Source organism: Motacilla alba, chromosome 1 (genome assembly GCF_015832195.1).
Source record: "Motacilla alba alba isolate MOTALB_02 chromosome 1, Motacilla_alba_V1.0_pri, whole genome shotgun sequence".
Taxonomy (NCBI): domain Eukaryota; kingdom Metazoa; phylum Chordata; class Aves; order Passeriformes; family Motacillidae; genus Motacilla; species Motacilla alba.
The window spans coordinates 84463592-84485801 of NC_052016.1; the positions used below are offsets into that span (position 1 = coordinate 84463592).

The window sequence follows — 22210 nt, forward strand, 5'->3', positions numbered from 1 at the left end:
GGGACTTCACCAGCTTGCTGCTTGGATCCATGAGCCACGGTGCCTGCTTGGGCCATGCATGGGCAAGGAGAAATGTTGCAAAGTGAATCTCTCGCTTCCAGACTGGCAAATTTCAATTACCTGTACTCTTCTACAGCCTTAGGGGGTTTGTCGGGGTTTTAAGGGTGTTGGAGAGCAGTGGCAACCACCATGTATCTATCATAGCAGGGTTGTCGTCATCCTCTTAGCTGCAGTCAGAGATCTGAAAAATATGTCATCATACATCTAGGGTCTAGTGTGTATGGGTGACTTTGTTTTTAACAACACACATAAAAGGTAGATTTAAAATGTTAGAATCATGGTTTTGAGATCTTTGCAGGTTATCATCTCTTGTGTCTGCAAGAAGTAGATGATTAATTGGCAGAGAGCTGTTTGATGATATATAAATTGTTGTCTGGTGCTCAAATAGCTTAGCATTTTCCAACTGTGATCAGATGTGTCTGAAATTGTTCAGCTTTACGCCAAGAGAGCTGCAGTTCCTTAATTCTAGTACTCCATGAGTAGTTAACCAAGTCTGTGTAAAGCTTTGCATTTCCAAAAAGCCATGTTTAATTGCCTAGCAATTGGCCTTTATGTTGGTGTCTTTTTATTAAATGCTGAGAAGAGTTCTTTGTATCAGACTTGCTGGTGTTTTTGCATTGTTTCCCTGCAGTCTCCAAACTGGTAATTCCACTTGTTAAACTGGGTTGGCTTTTGCAATCTCCTTTGTTGTGGGATTCTCCCTTGCTTCCCCCAGTACATTCCAGAAATTATTTGCTCGCAGGCAACTCTATTTATAAGCTTGTTTCATTTCTGTTTGATGTTTGAAAAGGTTTTTCATAGCTCTTACCTTTTCTTTGGTTTCTATGATATGCTAATCAAATGTTCTTCAACTAGTTAAAACTGAACACTTCATTTGTTAAATATAGCCAGCCAAGGGAGTCCTTCAGGCATGCATCTCCATTCTTTACTGTCTCTCTTTCATTGCTCTCAGGATTATAGCATGGGAAAACTAGTAAGGCATAGTCTACAGTATGGTGGGTAGCTGTAGATATGATGAAGCTTCTACTGAGGCCTTCACACCTTTAAAATTCACTATGTTTCTTCTTCTTAAAGCACAGTTGACTTTTAAAGCTGATTTGGTATTTTCTATTCAGCAAAACTTTAAGACTGAAAGTACCATTGATGAGAAGAATTCAGATATGTACTCGCTGATGAAATGCTGGGTTTTCAGTGCGGGATGTTAACAGCACTTCTGTAATATTAGTGTTGATTTTAAATTCATTAAAAGACTTTTCCCCCACTGGCAGTTTATTCCTTTGTTGTAAAGTTGTCAAGGAAGACTGAGATTATTTACTATATTCCACAATATGTTTTGTAGGAAGGCAAGATACTTGTAATCAGTCTGCTTTAAAGGTATCTAAAAATCTATAGCCAAAGGAAACTCTATAATTGTTAAGCTAATAACAATGTGCTTGGGTTGCCTTCATGTTTAACTATTTTCCAAAACAATCTCTGTGTCAGAAGCCATATTTTTAGAGAAGTAGAGGTAGAGAAGTAGAGGTACTCTTAAATATAAAGCTGTATGTGATTGGTCTGCCTATATATATATATAATCCATGGATTCTGTAGCGTTTGGCTTGCCTGCTAATGCAGGGAAATGAGTGCCGTCCTCCCAGCCTCCTCCATCTTTTACCTGTGTGCTCACAGTCAGTGCAGCAGTGCCTTGGGTCAGAGCTTTGCCCTCATAGGAAGATGCTCCATCCGTCTCACAGGTCGTCTAGAGGATCCCTAATGAGTTCCCATACTGTGTTTTTTGATGCCCATTTACCCTACAGAGCAGCCTATGTGCCCCCAAGACTGGCCTGAAGATGTGAAAACTCATTTGACAACTTCCTTTGGCTTTTATTGTTTTATTTATTGTCTAAGTAGTATAGCGTAAGGATTTAATAGCCTGAAGACTAATATTTTGTAAGCTGCCCTGGGAATGAGTGGTGGGAGATAAATGATAGCTTGTATCAGGAACTGTATCTTTTGGGCCTGATTTTTAGATTGCACTTGGCAAAGAAGACCTCGCTCTAGTCTTTGTCTTGCTAACGTTCAAAAATAGCTTTTATTGCTACATACACCGACTTTCATGCAGTCACTGTTGATTGAGAGAGTCTCTCTCTCTGCTCTGCTGGAAATAGGCTACTACAGCCTGGTTTAAATGGTTATAATGTTTTAAATTTTTTTTTAATATGTTACTATTAAATTGACGAATCCTCTAAACTCCCTCCCACCCTCCCACCATCCAGACACTGAATCCCCAGTGATTAAACAAGGGAGTTGACTAAATCCTGTCTAGTTGCTGGTTAGTGATCTCATATTTTGACTATTTCTCCTGATGAATGGTACCCATCCATCACAATTTTTCTTTGCTGAAAAGCAGCAGGATGGGAAAAAACCACTGAATTGGCCATTTAAATACTTCTTTTCCAGACTGTCTGCAATTACAAAGTTTTTTTGAAAAATCTGAATCAAGATGGTTTCAATTATGAGTAACATTTATAACCATACTACATTCTAACCTGTATGTCCTTTAGGTTGGATCTGACAAACCACAGTTATTGTAATCACTTTATGATGTGCGCATCAGATAAATAGAAAATAGAAACAAATACGGAAGGGTTTCTGGCCGTGAAAGAACCACTCTTGAGGAAAGCATAAGATCATTATACATTTTTTTCTTCCATAAAACTTTGTTTTGGTATGTAGAGTTTTAGTTTAATGTATTCTTCGGCCTTGTGACATTTATAAGGAATATTTAAACCAAAGTCCTCTAAAGTAGCTGTGATGAATGAGTCTCCTGGGAGCAATGAAAACATGGTTCAGCCACACTGCCAGGCCAGGTGATGTGCTGAGTACCTTCTCAAAGTCTGTGTGCAGTTTTGAGGTCTTGGTGGTTGTGGTCTTTTCCTTCCTGCTCCTGAGAGGAAAGTTCTCAGCACTTCTGGTCTCTCTCTGTTCCTGCTTGGGAGCAGAGAGGGAGAGAGTGGTATAATCTTCACTTAGAGTTTCTCACTTGGTTGTTGTTGTCACTTTGGCATAAAAAGCAGTGACGGAAGCCTTGGCTGTGCTGTTGGCTCCTGACCGCATCCTGCCTCTTCCCTCCCAGCACCCAAACAAAAGGAAACATTTGACAAAAAGAGGTTTGATGGGAATCTCTGTCTTGTGACTCCTGCTCAGATAAGATGCGGGCAGTGAAAACACTTTACCCACAAAGGAAAGTCATAAATTATGTTGTACTTCAGTTCCTGTTTGCAGAACAGTATTTTAGACCCTGAGTTTCTCCTGAGAAACAGAGGAGCATGATGCCAAACCTGTGAAGGCTTCCAGGAGATAGAACACTGAAAGCTGTCAGTTCATCACTGTTGCAGTGGAGCCTGCTTGTCTCCCATAGAAACGTTAGGGGAAAGGAAGAATATAAGTAAACAAAAGTGGTTCCTTTCACCAAGTGAGTTTGCATGTGTCTTACTAGATGTTGTGATAGCCTGTTAATACTTGATGAACTTCTTTTCCCTGCTAAGAGTTAAAGCTGGGAAGGTATCATCTTCAAAATGCTGAAGAAAACAAATTAAAGTAATCCTTGTTCAAGTCAAATGGGTCAATTCAAGTCCTGACTCTTTTTCTTTCTGTATAAATCATTGGGACTTTGCTGTGACACTGCAAAGTCTTGGTACACTAGTACATGATTCCTTTCAATGCAATTTGAAGTAGAACAAAGTGTTTGCCTTGAAATTATGTTCATGTGCTTATAGCATTATATTCTCCAAAATGCTGTTTGGTAACTCTTTATTCTGTCAGTGGAGTGCATCAGCTTTGAACATGGAACAACTGCTTGTATTAAAGTATTTCTGGATGAATGGTCCATCAGATTTCATTTTTAACTTGAATGTTTTGCTTACTGCCATTGTGCTTAAATGCTTTTATTGCTCCATAAATGCTTGGTGTTGCTGTGATCATTAGCCTTTGGTTGGGCATGTTGATGAGGCACACATGAGTGTTTTATTACCAATAAACAGTGTGCCATCATCATCACCTGGATTTAATCTTCCCCACCACTTTCCAAATAATATCCTCCTTTTCTGTGGTTTCTAAGTCTCTCAAAATGCAATTATCTGGGCTGAAACATTTCAATTACTGACTCAGAGTGTTTATTTAAAGTTTTGGTGAAACATTTCAACCATCTTTGAAAAACAGTTGAGATGTAAATACCTTGGTTTTCCTTCCACTTTTTTTAAACTGGCTCAATAATAAACTTGATTTCTCATTGTTTATAGCTGAACCTTGAGATCCAGCACCAGAACTGTTGCTCTGATATTAGTAATTTGCATTCTGCTGTTTTTGTGAAATTTCACCCAGATTTGGTCATTTTGTAAGTGTGAAACCTCACCGTCCATGCACGCCTAGCAGAGGCTGTGTGCAGACAGGCAGGTTCCACATACACTCAGCTGTTTTCAGACCAATGACACAGCTCCGTGTGGTGTCAGGGGCTGGTGCCAGGAGCACAAAGAGGCTGAAGGTGAGGAAATGGAGAGAGAGAGGAGCAAGGTGGGGGTTTGGCCAGGTGAACTGGTTAGGAGACAAGAGCTGAGAAAAATGTATTGGAGATGTGCTGTCCAGGCAACATTAGTGCATGCTCTCTTCCAGCCCTGTATTTCCCTGTGCCTCAGTGTGAAATGGTGCGTGGAGGGGTCACGTCTCCACACAAATGGTGCTGGTGCAGCAAGAGAGGCAGGTAGTGGCAGAGTTGGCAGGAGATGGACTCTTGGTCGGATGTTTTCCTCTGGAAACCGGTGAGTGGGTCCCTGAAACTGGCATCGTAGCTGCTAGCCATGAGGTGGGTGGAGTCCCAGATCCCAGGGGCAGTAGGTGTCTAGTGAGGCATTTGCATGTGCCACATGGAGGCAAAGTGAAAGGAGGACAGACACCTGCAGCCAAAAACTGCAGGCATTTCTCAACTCTTTAACAATATTTGGTCTCAGTTTATTCTGCACAGAGTGGGAGTAATGCTGTCTAGTGTCACAAGAAGATATGAGAAATCCATTAATAATGTTACCAGAGCCATTTCTAATGTGATCCTATAGAGCCAGCCCTATGCATAGGCCCAAAAGGGAGCGAGTAGCTTGCATTCAGGCTGGGAGGTAAGTGAACATGTGTTTATGTATTGACCACTGACTGTCAGGGTTAAAAGAAATACCTTTTGACTGCCTATTTGCTGTATGAAAAAGGCTGTGCAAGATAGTAGATGTAGTAATGTGATTGAGGTTTGGTATCACTGCTTTTACTGATGAAGACAGGTACCATGGAGATTATCAAGGTATTCCAATGTCATTGCCATATAATAAATGCTAGGGAGTCTAGTGTGTGTGTTCCTCCCAAAGTCATGGATATATGCATTGGAAAACCTAGAGGCATTATTTTAATTTGAAATTAACCTAGAATTTTATTTAGTCAGTGCTGAGTCTGTCTTAAGGAAGAGAATAATTATCTGCTTCTTCAACACGGTATTGAGAAGGTATAAGCACTCTCGAGACCACAATCCCATATTCTAGTACTGGAATGAATATAGTATTCAGGGAAAGTAATAAGACATCCTAATGTGTCTTATCTTTTCTCATAACCGTGATTTAGCTGCCTAATTCCGTAAGCTACCATTTCAGATAAATGTAACTGCATTATATTTCTTGCTATTTTTGCTAGATCTTCTGGAAGCTTCCTAATACCTGGTGGAAGGGGATAGATAGCCTTTCAGCAAAAAGAAAAGGAGGTGGAGGGGAGGTTTAGCTTATTGAAATGCCAGGGCTTCATTCTTTCTCTTGCCTGAGTTTATGGACCTTTTACCATTGTTCTTTCTCCCTCTTTTTTTTTCAAGCTGATTTAGTTTGTTGATTCTCTGGGTATTTCTCACTGCTAACTCTTACATCCTGCTGCTTCAGAGCAGGGGTCTTATTGCCCCTCTTGCTGGTAGTGCTGTTTTCCCAATTCCTTGAGGAGGGAAATTCAAGGTGTGTCAGACTGCAAGAAAAGACGGAAACTAAAATGTTTCACTGATGTTAAGAAACCAATTCCCAGAAGAGGAGCAGCATGAACTGGGTATAGAAAATGTGAGGAAAGGTGCCCTATTTCCCCTTGGCTTTTCAGGTCAGGTATACTTGATTCTCTCTGTAGGCAACCCCACAGAGATATGGTGTCTTTTAATGTCAATAATTTGTTTGCAGCTTCTCAGCAGTTTTAAAAATTTAGGAGTATTTAATATGTGCTTCTTCCTTGAAAATGCATATATGTTCATTTTTAGGTGTTTGTTTCTTTAATTTCTGTTTGTTCACAGGAACTTTCCAATCAGTTGAGAGCTGGTGTCAGACTCCAGCCCTTGCTGGCTGGTCCTAGGAGCAAGGCCGATGATTTATTAATAATGCAGCTGCAGTGCCAGCGCTGCCACTGGGAGTGGGTAAACACTCCTCCTCTGCAGAGGGACAAGACTCTGTACTTTTCACCTCTGCAGTTATGTAAGGTGTCCTTGGCCATCTGTGTATTTAACTTGGCCCTTGCTTTTTCCATTTGTTTACAAAATGATTGGCTGTGAAACAGGGAAGAGTCCCATGTAGTATTGTGCATCTATATTTTGTAATACTTTGTAATCATATGATTTTATATTCCCTTATTGTTCCCAAATGGTGTACCCCAGAGTATGCCCCTTCCTTTTTGCCTGTCTAGGCATTTCCTTTTGCTGAGATCATCCCCAAACCCCCCTCCCTGGTTTCCTTGTCAATCACTTGGTATCCCGTCCCCTATATCCAGAACTTTCGGACAAAGTCATCGGGTGATTTGCTAGGGGCCAAAGGTCAGCCCCTCAACTACTGTCCTATACGTTATCTCAAATGTCCATTCCCCATGGCCTGATGCCTGGGGGATCTTTATTGGTCAAGCAATGTATATACCTTCCGTTTCCTCCCATCTTTAAATGTAGCCTCCGCATTTCCCTCGGGGCTCTGAGCTAGTGCCCCCCCCCCCCCCCCGAGGCAACCAGGGTCCCTCTGGGGCTCTGAATAAACCTTGGACTGGCCTCCTGTTGAGAGTCGGCCTTTTACTTCTACCACTGTCTCCAGAAGTCTCTCTGCAGCAAAGGCAAATAGCCTAACAGCCACCAGCATCCCCGGGCACGAGAGAGTGTCCCCCCGCTGTCGGTCTGCTTTGGGGGTTGCCCCCCGGCTGTGTGCCGGCCAGGGCCAGCCGGGGTTTGCTGAGAGGGCTCCCAGATAGAGACGGAGACAGTCCCAGGAAGCCCCAGCAGGACTGGGAGCCCCCGCAAATAGAGGGGTACAGGGTGGCCTGGCCAGAATGAAAGCATATTCCCAAGAAGCAGCGCAGGGGCTCGTCAGTGACATATCAGGTCACCTGGTGGCAGTTCGGAGCTGCTGGGTATCCTGCTTGAGAGCTGGGGGCAGTGGCGAGCTGGTGTCCGAGGCAGTCACTTGCCTCTGGTGAACGTTAAGTCTGCCCTTCTCTGTAGTACACCAAATGGATCCCTTAATATGTCAGGGACTTGGTAGATCATACTGATGACCTTTTCCATATGGTGACACTATTTCAAATAAAGGACCTTTTCCAAGTCACATTTAATTGAACACTGGAACTCTGAAATGAAGGACCTTCTCAAGATTCCCTTGGCCAGGTGAATTACTCTAGGAAGTCAATGTAGTCACTTTTATAGCACTCTACTTCCATTTTCTCTCTGATCCAGTCAACCAGGCTCCTCAATGCCAAGGCATATTTTTTGCTCCTTTTTGATGCCACATAACTAGTTTTATGGCTTTTCCTGAGGTGCATTGAGATTCCTGGCATGCTGCTGAGGGAACCATTGCCTGGTCCTGGCTGGGGTGTTCATCCTTTGGGCTTATGGGCATCCCATCAGCAAAGACCTCTCCCCATTACTCACTATTTCTTTTCTAACCTGGATATGGTGAAGGATATGTGTATGGACATTGGAGGGTGAAGTCTGTGTGCTGAGCCATAGTGCCTTTCCTTTACAGGCCTCTCTCAGAGAAATAAGGTGTCTCAGGGCTTGACTGTCAGTTCCCTTATGCAGTTACCCTTGCCTACCTTATCAGTGCAAAGTGGTGTTTCCAAAGCAAAGGAATTTCATCTCAGTCCTGTTCATATGAGCAGGGTTGCATTAAAGTCAGCATATGTCTGCTTGAAGGTTTTTATGGGAATTGGAAAGGAGGTGGGGGAAGGGGTATGTTAGGAAGTGATGCTGTGCCATACCCATCTTCTTGTTCGGTATTCTGCTCTGCTACACCACTGATGTCTTTTCTTTTGCCATCTGCCCTGCAGCCAAACAACTTACCTCTCTTTGCTGTTATTAATTCCAAAATGGCTACTTTTGTCTGCTCTTGAGATATTGAGAAAATTTGAAGAAAAATTGCCTCTTATCAAGCTCTTATCTTCTTTTACTGTTCAGTCAAGTTAAATTTAATGGTGTAGTGTGTTGTTTACCAGCAAAATTCTGTGTCACCTTGACTTACTGTGTGGTGCAGCCTGCAGTTTACACATCTCTCCTCTGTCTTCCACAAAAACACTCAATCCTTGAGATGAGCAGATGTGTGAAAGCTGCCCAGCTATCAGTTAACTATGTGTAATGCTCTACTCTGAGACTCTATAGCAGTTTTAGACATTTTTTTCTATAGTGCATTTTTTTCTATAATGCAGGAATTAGTGAATATGTTGACTTCTCTGGCTGGGCAAAGTTGGAGGGCTTAAATCACCTCTGCTTTTGAAACCCATCTTGAGTCCCATGGCAGGCTGCATCCAGTCCTCCCTCAGGGGAGCTGTGTTGGAGACCTGCACAAGGCAGCTTCATGGAATGTGAAGACTCTCACCACCCATGTAATAGAAATCAGACATCTGAGGAATTTTGTCTAAATATGGTTATGCTTCCTTCCACTTTCTTTATGTTCATTCTGTTGGATTTTTCCCTTATACTACCTGTTTGCTGCCTCTCATTCCATGGAAGTTGTCTGTGTGAATTAGAGTGAAGATTTATTTCAAGGATTGTCCACAGTTGCTTGTGATGTACTGCTGATCAATGCTAGTAGCCAAACTTGATGCTAAGATAAAAATAACTGGTTGGTTTTGAGTGCCAGTGAAGGGGGAAGAATAGAAAAACAAAAAGAGCTAGATAATTTGGAAAGAAATTATCTCTATTGCCCTATTATTCTCAAATTATTTCCAAGGCAGTAAACACAGAAATAAAATAAATTGATATTAAACTGTTGTCTTTTTGTCTGAGTGTTCTTATTTGTTACAATAATCTTGAGCATGTTTGTCAAACAACTTAGAATTTCTTGGAGGGTTTTTTTGAGTCTGCTATATCTGCCTGACTTCTTTGTCTTCTGAGCAATTTAATATTGAGTACGCTTCCCTTGATATTGCAAGGCAAATTATTAAACCATTCTCTATAGTTATGCTCAACATTTGTTTGAAAGAGCATCTTGAGAGACTCAGAGCTCTTTGTGCATTGCAAATGTGCTCTTCAGTAGAACATTTTGTCTTTTTCCATTTAAATAAATATCTCCTATTAAGTCTTTAGTGGTAAGACTCTTACATCATTTAGACATTCCATCTTTTTGTAAGGCTTCCATTTTTGTTCAATATTTTTCTATTTTTTTCTGTCAGTTACAGGCAGTTCTTGTTCTCTACTTTTATGAATAAAATGATCATTTTTTTTTACCAGCTTTTAGTTTCTTACAAAAAATTGAAGTCATTAAAAGAGTAGCTAATGGGTTTTCTTAGCTTGTTGGAAACTGAATCAGACTGAAGTCACCTGAGAATTTTTTTCCTTCTTTCTTCTCTACCTTAAAGTAGGAAAGTGAATTTGCCTTCTGCTTTTTCTTGAAACGGAAGTGTGTAGGTGCGTATAAATATGTATGCACGCTCACTAACTTTGGTGGGTGGACTTGCAAGGTGGCTTTATAAATACAGAACTAAGTTCTCAGCTATGTTTTAAAGTTGTTTTTAAGTTGTTTTGTTGGTAGCTTTTGTCTAGTTTTGTTTTTTTGTTTTTTTCCTAGGAAAACAGATCCAAGAGCTAAACCATTTCAAGCTTAATATAAGAGATGCTTGTGTTGTTTTGAAATACATTTTTTCCTTTAGGTCTTTGTGTTTATAAGATGTATGGCAAATTGTAAAGTCTGAGGTATCTGAACTCGCCATCAAAAGCTTAATATTTCTATTAGTAGTACAGTTTGGTCCTTTTGAATTATTTTTCAATTTCACAAATAGTTCAAGTGTGTCCCATTTTCAAGATAAGAGATCTTATTCTGATCTCTATTTATTTCTATGAAATTATATAAAATTCTGCTTAGGCTAAAAAAAAAAAAGTGTTTTCTTAAGCATGCATGTTTGCAAGGCAATGTACTCTAGATGTGAAATTATGCAAAATTTTAAAAATTGAATTTTTTTTGTATGCCTTAAGGAAGAAATAAAATGCTACATTACATTTTTTTAAATCTCTGCTTAGTCATTCTTAAGGCTTAACTAAATCCCCTAAGTCCTTGGACATATGCATAACTCTATGAGCGTGTGTAGTCCTACAGATTGTGTGAGGTGGTGCATATTCACAGCAAGTGCAAAGGGAATACTTTAGTGGAGCTGTGGTGTCTGGTTTTTTACTTCCTGAGTGAAGTTAGGAAGCAGATTGACCTGCATAGGAAAACTGAATTCATGGATTGTGATGTTAGATGGAAATGGTTTTTAATTCAGTCCAAACTGGAGTCTGAGGGTTTTCAATGGCTGTTGAAAGTGCTGTTGGTGTTTGAACTCTCATGTACTAAAATATGTAGGGAAATGCATGCATTCAAATCCTGTAGAACAAGAGGAACCCTCTCTCTTTGTGTATGAATACACAGTGGCCTTTTATTGTTTTAGTGTTTTTTTCCTTTTTGATATTTCTGCATTTGAGAAATAACTTCTGAACTGGAAGTTTTGGTCTGGTAGAGTTAGTGTGGCTATCTGTGCATAGGAGCAGAAGCTCAAGTATCTCAAAATACCTGCCCTCCTATTGACTGGGTCTATTTTTAGCCTCAGGGAGCACAGGATTATCACAATTGAAAAGTTCCTGGTTTATGTGATACTGAAATTTTTTAATTGATTGGGTGAGGCCACACATGTTCCCACACAGAATTTGCTGAGAGGCTGCTGAGGAGGAATCCCAAAGGAGAAAAAGCAGTTTTTGCTGTTGACAGGAACTCTTCCAAAGAAGTGTTTATGCCTTAGGTACCACCCCAGCTGCTGACACTGCTGTCTTTGTGGCTATTCTCGCCATGTGCTGCCACCACCCTGGACAGTGGCCTGTGCTAGTCCCACTCTGCTGGGGTTTTGACAGTGTGTAATACCTTCAGTAGGCAGTGTTTAGCTAAGCAGCGTGCCCACAGCTGCAAAGGCATTACTGTTTTAAAACGTGTTCTGATCTTTACAGGCATGTGCAAGGCATGCAGAAAATTGCAAAAGTTTTTTTCAAGTGGGAGGAATAGTTGTGGCATTAGGTGATTACTTTTTAAAAATTTGTGTATGTCTTTTCTAGCTCCAGCAAATGTTTAGATCTCATAGTGTCTATCTGGAAACCAGAAAATCTTCTTTTCCCTTGTAGAACGAGTTGCTCAGATTCCTTCTAAAGCCATTTATGTCTTGGAAGTCATATACTTTTCTTCTTTTCTCATTAGATGCAATTCAATCTTGAGAGTTCATACAATTTCATCTGCATTTTAGGTTTAGCTTGTTTTCTTAAGGAAACAGGTTTTGCATAAATGCACTGTCCATATTTTTGCCAGCGTCATCCTCTAACCCTAATAACTTCTGAGCAATGTAGCTAATTTCAAGCAAAGCTGCTAGAAGCAGACATCTCAAAGACATATCTCAAAGTTCTTACTGGTTATGCAAAAATCAGTGTCTGGGCAGAAGGCAGATCCGAAGTTTTACCCTATTAAGGAAAAGGCAGGAGCGGGCACTAAGCCGCTCCCGAGCGTGGTCTGCCAGCAGCGTGCGCGTCTTGGCCGGCTCCTCGGGACACGCACGGCTCCAGCCAGTTATAATTATCCTGTCACTTGTTTCCTGGGCTATAGTTAGGAGAGGTGGGAGGGTGCTCTGGGGGAGAAGGAAGGAGGGAGGTGGTGTACAGTAGGAAGCTGGGAGTTTACAGAGAGTTGAGTAGGGAGAGCTGGAAGCACCCTGGGGAGCAAGGTTTGGAACAAGGGACAGACGCCTGCAAGGCAGCAGGCATCCTACTTTCTGCTTCTCATTGGCTAACCTGTTTTTAACAATGTGCTGTGAGTAGGGGGAGTCATGCTCTGTTATTTCCCACTAATAGCATCAATAAATTGCCTGAAATGCCCTACCTAAGCAAAATAATTCTGGAAGCTTTAGTTGATTCTTGCCTTAAGAGATAGAAGAAACATTGTTTTGTCTTTTTTTTTCTGTTCAAACATCTTACTTTTATGAAAGATAATTTTAGTAAGTAAAAGATAACTCATTATTATACATAAGCAATTCCCAAGCTTGAATTAATTGTTGTTATTGTTACTATTAGAGCAAGAGTAAAATACCAAAAGCAGTTGTGAATTTATGAAATATTAAAAGACAGGAAATGAATCCTTATGTGGATCCTTTGCATGTGTTAACTTGCAAAGTTATGGGGTGTTACTTCTACATTCACCTCATTTTTCTTATTTTAAATTTAACTTTAAAATTCTAAGCACATATCTAGCTTTTTAATATACTCTAGTCTGTGGGCTGTCTTGTGGCATTGATCTTCGACAAGCTACCTATTGTTCTTAATGGGAAAATCTATTGATTTAAAAAAAGAAAAAGCCAATGGTGTGACATGGCTTGTTAAGGGACGTGTTTTTGAAATTAAGCCAGTCAGGCAGCAGCTCCCCAGACCATTGCTCCTGTAGAAGTGGAGCCTCTCTTTGCTGTGCCCTGGTGTTGGGCACTGAAATCCTTTGAGTTCCCAGCTCCTCAATGCACCCTTTCCTCTCTCACTGCTTTACTAGAATGAAACCTGTGGGACAGCCTGACGCAAGCCACAGCATGTTCTAGTCCAGATAATTAGCAGTAGAAAAGTAGTTTTTCTGTTAAAACTTTCCATTACCTGCCTGAAATGGGGTGTTGGGCAGTAGGCTGGACAGCTGTAGAGGACAAAGGCAAAGAAATAAAAGGTCAGAGTTAAGTACCATCCTTCCTGGATGAGGGGAGTAACAGACTGCTGGGAATGTGATCTGATGTCTGTTCGTTGTTCCTATCCATTGCAGATAAGGAGACAGCTCATTGAAAGTGATTTTTTTGCATGACCTCCCATGGGAAGTGCACACCTCTTATAATGTGCTTGTTGATAACCTTCACTTCATGGGTGACAGGAGTTTCTAGGGACTCAGTTTCAAACCTGTCTGTGCCTTTGGTTTCAGGACTCTAACTCATATCTGGGAACAGGTTAAAAGTTGTAAGAAGCAATTATTTCTCCCTGTCGCCTGCCTTGTCCTGCTGAATTTGTGCCGTCCTGTGCTAGAGGGACTGAATGTCTGTGGAACAGCTCCTAAACTGCTGTGGTTTTAAGATGAAGCAAGCCTTGCTCCAGAAGCTTGATATTGATGCACCTGAAAGTTAAAGTACCTCTTTTTGTCTCTGCATTTGTGATGATGTGGCCTTCTAGCATAGTAGTTTTTTACAAAGTGGACTGACTCATTGATGATGACCCAGCCAATACATTGAATACCCCTGCATGTTGTATATAGTTGCCTGTTCTGGTTTTTGGCTGATATGTGTTGTCATGTGAGTTGGACTTCGTATTTGACTTTTTAATAAACAAAAAAATTCAGGGTCAATATAATTTCATTTCACTGAAATGATATTACAGGTTTGAATTTTTGTTTCTGCAGTGATTAGTAGCTAGAAAATGGAGCATATGGGAAAAAAGGAATGAAAAATTCCTCTAGATGTTTTCCTGCTACCATTGTAGGTTCAAAAAGTAAAAAAGCCGGTCTCAGAATTTATTTAATTTTGGTAGTGAGGGCGGATTAATTTACTCACTATTTTCAGTGCTCATTCCACTGCTGTTTATTTTGGGTCATTTAATTTCAACAAGGCTTGATCTGTTTAGAGGGCTTTCTGTAGCAGCATGGCAGGACCACACAGCTCTTTTATAGTACGTACGTTCATTGCTAACTGGGAGCTCAAAAAACTGGTAAACCATGCACAGACATGAATAACTTCAGAGAGGACAGTACATTTCTGTATGGTTGGATTATTTTGAAAGTTTTCAGAAATAACCAATCTTTTGTTCACTGTGGGTTGCCTTGCAGAGCTTGAAGTGATGGTATACAGTAGCTATGTGCTTTTAGAGGTAAGACTGGAGGTCTGGCTGAAGGCACTGTTCAGGTTTAAGGTACTTCAGAAGTCACTGTGCATGAGAGTTGCTCTTACTCCTTGTTTAAGGAAAATTTTTTTATTCCATTGGTTGATATTTCCATCAGATTCGGTAGTTTGATATGATTTTGTTTTTTTAATTTTTTGCCGATTTGCTGTAGGAGCTGTTCATATACAAAATAGTCTAAGGTAAAACAGATATCAGTTTAAAATGTCTAAATAATTTGGCCTTATCAGCCAACAAAAAGGCATATGGTCATTGTCTGTGCTGAGTCTGCTCCAGTTTAGCATTATGATGGTAAAGGCCACACTCCCCCCAAATGAAAGAGCCAGCTTTCTTTTGTGTCCATCAAATCATGACTATTTCTGGTTCTGCTCATGCCAGCTGACAAAGTAATATTCCTTTTGTGTAATTCATTAAATCGGGCAGCATTAGTGATTCTCTCAACAGAAGGAAGGCCTGGTGTCCTGAAGGTGGCTGCAACTGTTCTAGGAGGTTAAAACAGCACTGAGACCATTGCCCCTGAGTGTTGAGACCATTGCTTGTTCTTAAATCTTTACCTTTCTTGCATTTTCTGGTTTCTGCTGTTTAGCATGCTCCTGGCAGCAGCCAGGGGCAGGTCAGGAAAGTGCTGTTCTCAATAGTTTACTAGTGTGGAAATAGCTGTTGGCATTCCCATCAGCCTCAACACAGGAGAAGCTTCCTGAACATGTTTAAATCACCCCTGAACAGCTAGTTATGACATCCTTGCAGCAAATTAGAGGCAGAATCCACACTGTTTTGGTGTCTTAGTCAAAAGTATAACGTAACGCTAGTTTTGGGACGTTTGAAGCCTGTTGAAAGTTTTGTAGCAGTGTATGTGTGTGCATATACAGAGTCAGTGTATGTCTGTACTGTGTGATATTCCTGCATAGGGATCTGGATGCTTTCTTGACTATAGAAGGATATTCCTGCTTGTCTACAAATAGTAAAGCCCTAATACCAGTGAATGGGAAGTTTAAAAAGCACTTCTTAAAAACATCTCAATTTGGAAACAACTTACTCAAGTTGAGTGTATCCAATGTGGTTTGACTAATGCTTTAGGCCCTCTAGTTGCAACTCTTAAAACTGTGTTTGTGAGCCATGTCATCAAGGAGCTTCTGATCTCAGCAGGTCCTGCCCTGCAGCTGCACAACCTCCTGGTGCACACTGCAATTTCCCCTTCTGGGGGAAAATATATCAGTGCCTACGCCGCTCTACGCCGCTCGTTTGTGGTCAGCTTGTATGTCCATCTCCTGTAACCCAAGCCACCTCAAGATAACAGCCCACTTATATTTTTACTTTCTTATTGTCTTGTAACTGTCTAAAAACTCCTCCTTTCATGTTGATTGGAGCTGTCCTTTTGCTGTGTACCTTCAGATTTAGATCCATACACTGCTTCTAAATTTAGGCTGTAAAAGTACCACCTTTACTTCTTTTATACTCGAATGGAAATACTTCAAAGTTGTGCTGATGTAATAAAAACAGGAGGCTGGAACGCAATGAACTGGAATAAGGATGAATGTGTGAGACAACACAAGCAGTGAGTGGCAATTTTAGATCCTTCCATGCCATGATCACAATTATTTTTAATAAAGCTGCATTTCTCTTAAAGAAGGTTTCAATTTTTTATTCATCATGTGATGTCATTTAATAAAAAACTTTTATGTTACAGTAACACCAGATACTCCAGCCAGGATGTCATGAGAGACAGTTCAGGCAGTCTGGACAGTTCTGAGATTATTAATTGTATGGCAGTGATCTGTATTTAACAATGAAAATGCTGATTCACAGCCTTTCTCTTTTTTGTTTTCCATGGCTAATAGCCTTAATGATCAATCAGAGGTGGTGGGCTGAGGCAGAGCTCAAGGCCATCAGCTCCTTTCACTCCTCTACATGGTTCCCAGGAAACATCCTGTGTTTCATTAGTTCTTGCTTAGTTTATGATGTAATATTGTGCTCGAAGGCATTGAGCTATCATCAAAAGCAGCCAACTGATTAGTGTGACTTCTTTTTCCAGGGTCGTTGTACAAGGGAGAACTGCAAGTACCTTCATCCGCCAACACATTTAAAAACTCAACTGGAAATCAATGGCAGGAACAACTTAATCCAGCAAAAAACTGCAGCAGCAATGCTCGCCCAGCAAATGCAGTTCATGTTTCCAGGGACACCACTACAGCCAGTGGTAAGTATATTTCTCTGGTGGTCTTAATGGTAAGTAAGGTTGAAGACTCTATTGACCTGCGAAAGTTCTCTAAATGGTATGAATAAAAATAGTCCCTGTCTGTTTACTTAAGGAACAGTCAAGATGCTGGAGATATGCTAATTTATATTTGCATTTCAAGATGTAATGGAGTGTTGCTGTAGACTTGATTTCTTTTTCTTTAATGCCATGATAATTTGCATTTTTCCCTCTTTTTTTGCCCCCTTATTGCATTTCAGGTCATGTTTGCAAGATTTTTAGCTATAATCCTTCTGGAGGTGAAAATATGTGTAATAACATTAATTTGCTAGTAAGTAATTTGAGTAGGAACACGAAGTTTCTCAGGAGTCTATGCGTCTGAATGGCTTTAAATATTATTTAATCCCAGTACTAGAAACAAAGGTTAGTGATTAGCATTTTCTTACTCTGTTGAAGTCTGAAGTGTCTGAGGATAAGACAGAGAATTGGTGGTGCATGCACTACACAAACTCAGTGTTTTGTTTCAAGGTGATTCATTCTTGAGACACTTCATATCGAGGAGGTGATATAGAACTAGAGTCTGGCATGCATGAGCAGCATCTTTGGATATGCACTAAAGTTGGGCTTCTCAGTGTAGCAGACTTCCAGAGCATGTTTTGGCAAGTAATCTGAATTAAACTTTTCACACATGGCTGCTAATGATGTTTTTTCAATCTAAATTCCTAGTCTAAGGCATCCCACCAGAGTGGGATTTTTTTTCTCTGATTTGAGGCATCTGGAGTGTTGGCATCAACTTCTGCAGTGAGCTTCCAAGGTCCATTTATGGTTTATCAAAAGACATAGGCACTCCTAGTTACTATTTGCTTGGCTTGTTCCAGACATCAGCATTTGGATTAGATGATTAAGTTTTCAAAGTGCCTTTGTCTTTCCATGGGCTACTGCAGAAGTCAAGTGTAGGTATCTCAGAAGAAGACATCTGCATTTGGTCACAGGAAGCTCACCCCAGATGCCTTTTTCAGTAATGCCTTTTTATACTCAAAACATCTACTGTCAGCTGGGATTGGGCACTGAGTGCCAGGACTCCCTGAATTTCTGGTACATGTTCATCAGATTGTGTCTGGTGATGTTGGCCTCCTAATGTGTCTTGATATTTCCTGGGGATTTACTGCTTGAGTTTTCATCAGAAAAAGTTTTGATTTTTAAGATTCCACCACTTAATATTATGAGAAAAATAGAAGTGTCAAAATTATACTTTCTTCTTCTCATCCATTTCATCATTTGAACTTTACAATTTCATTGACATAATGTCTTCTGTACTGATTGCTGGGATAAAAATGCCACGTCTGTCTCACACAAATTGCCAGATTAAGATGACTCAGCCTTGACCAAATGGATAAAAAATGAAATAAAATTTCATAGAAGTCATTTGATGAGTGGATTTATTCTTAAAATTATATCTGACACAAAGCTCTTACTTGTATTTCACATAGCACATATTGTTTTCAACATAGTCGAACCATTGTTTCATATAAATGTTCATTATTATGCTCTTCAGAATTTAGCTCATGCTTGATATCAAGCAGATTTGATCACTGATTAGAACCCAGCATAATATATTTTTAACTCTTAAGGGCAGTTAGATACCATTTCTGTATAGTTGGTTATCCTGGTTAATCTGTATACTCAGAGCATCTTATTGGTGCTAAGTCACATACATTTATAATTTAGTAATTGGTTCCAAAGACAAAAAAATCCCAAGAAAACCAAACAAAAACAAATAGAAAAAACTGTCTTCCAGCTGCTGTGTTTTCTCTTGTGTATTTTCTATGTACTTTATGTCATGCAGGCCACTTTAACGAGAAAGACACTTCTCCTTTGTTAAAGTATTTTGAAGTTTTAGTCTTGCGCTGTTGTGTTCCTAGCTGCTGGCTTATTTGGGAACCTAATTTCTGACAAAGCTGGTTGGAGATGTGCCCTGTTTTTCCACATAGTTTTTCCTCATTTATAGTTATAGCTTCACTCTCTGGGGTACTCAGCTCTGCTGAACTAAAGCACTCTGCAGGTCTGAGCATGAGCTGACCATAGTGATGTTCTGCCTCCACCCCCTGTGGAGCTGGTGTTAACAAACCCACTATTCTGCCTCATCATGGCTGTTGTAGCATCACACAAATGCCCTTTCTTCTGGTCATGACTTCACTGGCTCACTGTAGGAAGGAACAAAACAAGATTCTTAGACCCGTATCATTCCCTCCAATCAAAGTTTTTCATATGATGAACAAATATAAGCTTGAATAATCCCTTTCTAAATATTGTGTCCAGCTGAGATTATAATATTTATTCTGCTTGCCACTGGTGACAGCTGAGCACACAAACGTTTGTGAAGTTGAGTTTTTTTCAGTGTATGAGACACAGTAACATATAATTGCAAAGGAGCTGGCAAAATACAGTATGCAAACATACTAGAAGTTACATGCCAAAGAGCTCATTATATGTACTCTTATTAGAAATATGGCTTTAATATAGTTAATAATGCTTCATCTATGAAATCTGAATACTTTGAAAAACAGCCTGTTTTTCCAAGGAAAACAGGTATTGAGAAAAAGCAATAAAGTCTATGTTATTTCTACATTTAGGTGTGTAAATAAGCCTGCAGTGTAAGCTGGACCTCCACACTGATTCAGGTTCAAAGTAGGACTTCCTTTGCATCTGCAGACTCTTTTCCAATAATGGAGTTACAAAGGTGGCTCTTCATGTACTGTTGGAATATGTTACATGATTAAAAGAAGAGAGGATGCTGTGTATTTTGCCAGCTGTTTTAAGTTTTTTCAGCGGGAAAACGAATCAGTGCCAGAAAGAACAGCAAGCAAAGAACAACTAGTAAGCTATTGATTAAGGAGTTTTTATTTCATCTTGGTGTGTGTTTTCCTTTTTCAGCCCACATTTCCGGTGGGTCCCACAATAGGAACGAACACAGCTATTAGCTTTGCTCCTTACCTAACGCCAGTAACACCAGGAGTTGGCTTAGTCCCGACTGAGATCCTACCCACGCCGCCTGTCATTGTTCCTGGAAGTCCACCGGTTTCAGTCCCCAGTTCAACTGCTACCCAGAAACTCCTCAGGACTGATAAACTGGAGGTACTGTAGACACCACTGTGACTAGAAACGCATTCTCTGTTAGGCTGTGTGAGAGACCTTGGAGGGTATAACTGTTGTTTTAGAAGCGAAGCTTAAATTTAGTTGCTACAGAGAAAAAACTTGTAACCAGGTGGGATTTCTGCACTTGCAGCCAGTGGTAATTAAACTGTTTTTTTTTAAGGTAGTTTTTGCTTATATTTAGTACACAGACATCAACATGAGTTTTCATTTTTTGTAAAGTTCATCATCTCAAAAAACCTCAGGTATACGTGCCTGTAAAGGCATCCCTTGATGAAATATCTAACAAGCACATTTTTTATTTCAGTAATAATTGTCTTGGTTTTTCTGCACTGACAATAGGGGAATTTTATAGCTTTACGGATTGATATTAGGGGAATGGTGTAGCCCTTCAGCCCTGTGCTGCCAATGGAGATGTGGAATATTACCAACCCTGCAGTCTGAAGGGACAAGCCCCCAGCTATGTCCAGAGCCTCCCAGCAGTTGCTGGATCACTGCCTGGCTGGACTCAGTGGAATCTGTGATCCAAGTACACAAGAAAGCCAAATGGCTCTTGCAGAAATTAATGTCCTTTCCCGAAAACCTAAGCACCGGTGTCTTGAGCGCATTTCTGCTTAGGAAAATCAGTGTGTTCATTCTGCCCATTTTTGAAAACTATTTTTAAGTAAGCTCTCAATTTTGTTTGTAGACTCTGTAAAAAATACAGTGCATCTGATGTGTATTTTCCCTGGGTTTCAGCAAGAGGAACTCCTTCCCTACCAGTCCACCTGCAAGAATACAAAGTGTAGTCAGAAAGAGACAAACTATTTTGTGATTCTCAGCTAGTTTTGCAGGAGCAGTTACGTAAGTAAGTATCCTTCCCAGCTGCTTTTTAAACAGGAAAAAGGAAAGGCATTTGGAATGATTCTGTTATTTAGCCACAGTACCAGCGAGCTACCTGAGGAGCCATAAACATAAGGCTAAAACAGGTGCACTCCCCTCACCCACCAAAAGATGCAGGGTTTATTAAACTGAAGTTGCTGTAAAACTTGAACTAACAGGGGAAAGGGGCAGGTCTGTCTTTTGGGGGCGTGGGACACTCCCTGCCCTTTCACGCTGCACGGAGCTGTGCCCCTGCAACGTGTGTTGTTTTGCATGTAGGTGTGCAGGGAGTTCCAGCGGGGGAACTGTGCGCGTGGAGAGACTGATTGCCGCTTTGCGCATCCGGCAGACAGCACAATGATTGACACAAATGACAACACCGTAACCGTGTGTATGGATTACATAAAAGGTCGTTGCATGAGGGAGAAATGCAAGTATTTTCACCCTCCTGCACATTTGCAGGCCAAAATCAAAGCGGCGCAACACCAAGCCAACCAGGCTGCAGTGGCAGCCCAGGCAGCTGCGGCAGCTGCGACTGTGATGGTAAGTGCTGGCATGTATGGCTGCCTTTTTTTTAATGCCTATTTTGCTTCAATTTAATGCTGTTTGCTTATACTTTCTTTCCTATTTTGCCTCTTTTTTTTAATTTTTCTTTTTTTATTTTGGTGAAAGATATGAATTTATAAAATTATTACTATTGCTTGATGGGAGGAAGCACTTTCTTTTCTTTATGCCCTTGTTTTAATGCTGTATTTCTATTCAAGACAGTGAAGCAAATGACACTCTATACCACTTCTGTTCTCTGCCTTAATTATACATAAATTTGCCCCTCGTATTTCCAAACAGAAACAAAACTGATAAGCTTCAGTGTTCCCAGGAAAACAGGGACACATATGCTGTTTTAGCTCTTTGATGGCAGATATACATGTGGAAATTTGGAAGAAAAGCAAAGAGAGAGTGTTTGCTTCACAGATCAGTAGTAGAACAGAAACCTGTATTGAGATCAGCATAGTCCGCCTTAGAAATGAGACAACCAGCCAGCCACCTTGGTCTCACTGTACTGGTACTGTAGAAAAACAAGGACATTCATCGGATCTACCATTAGTGCCTGCCTGAGGATGAGAAAGAACTGCCCTCTGTAGATCTACAGCTATCCCCAATGACTAAAAAGTGTTGTCTGTATATTTTTGAACTTTGGTTACACACATTTCACGCCTAGAGACTTCTTGCCTCTCCTCCTATTATGGGCCAGTTACTTAAATCATGAACTCTTAAAGTAGTAAACTGTAATGGGAATCATCAGGAAAGAAGCATTGTGGCTACAGTCAGAAGAAAAGATCTTGAGTGAGGGCTTTTATTTTCAGATATTTTAACCTCTTACTTAAAACTGTTCAGACAAGACAACCCACCCCTTTACCAGGATTGCATTCCTCTTACAGTTGCTACCAGGAAAGGGGGTGAGTTTGCAGTGGTATTAATAAAGTTAAATAAATTGAACATCCAGGATCTGACTT

General features: G+C 40.5%; 1 protein-coding gene across 9 annotated transcripts in view; it reads left to right on the top strand.

Moving 5' to 3' along the window:
• The window catches only part of MBNL2 (muscleblind like splicing regulator 2), a 104988-nt gene that overhangs the window by 56596 nt on the left and 26182 nt on the right, over positions 1-22210 (top strand). For all 9 annotated transcript variants that reach the window (XM_038158627.1, XM_038158666.1, XM_038158656.1 and 6 more), the window contains 3 exons: positions 16521-16685; positions 19617-19817; positions 20976-21239. In XM_038158627.1, coding sequence (XP_038014555.1) covers positions 16521-16685; positions 19617-19817; positions 20976-21239 — 630 coding nt within the window. The remainder of the gene's footprint in view (positions 1-16520; positions 16686-19616; positions 19818-20975; positions 21240-22210) is intronic.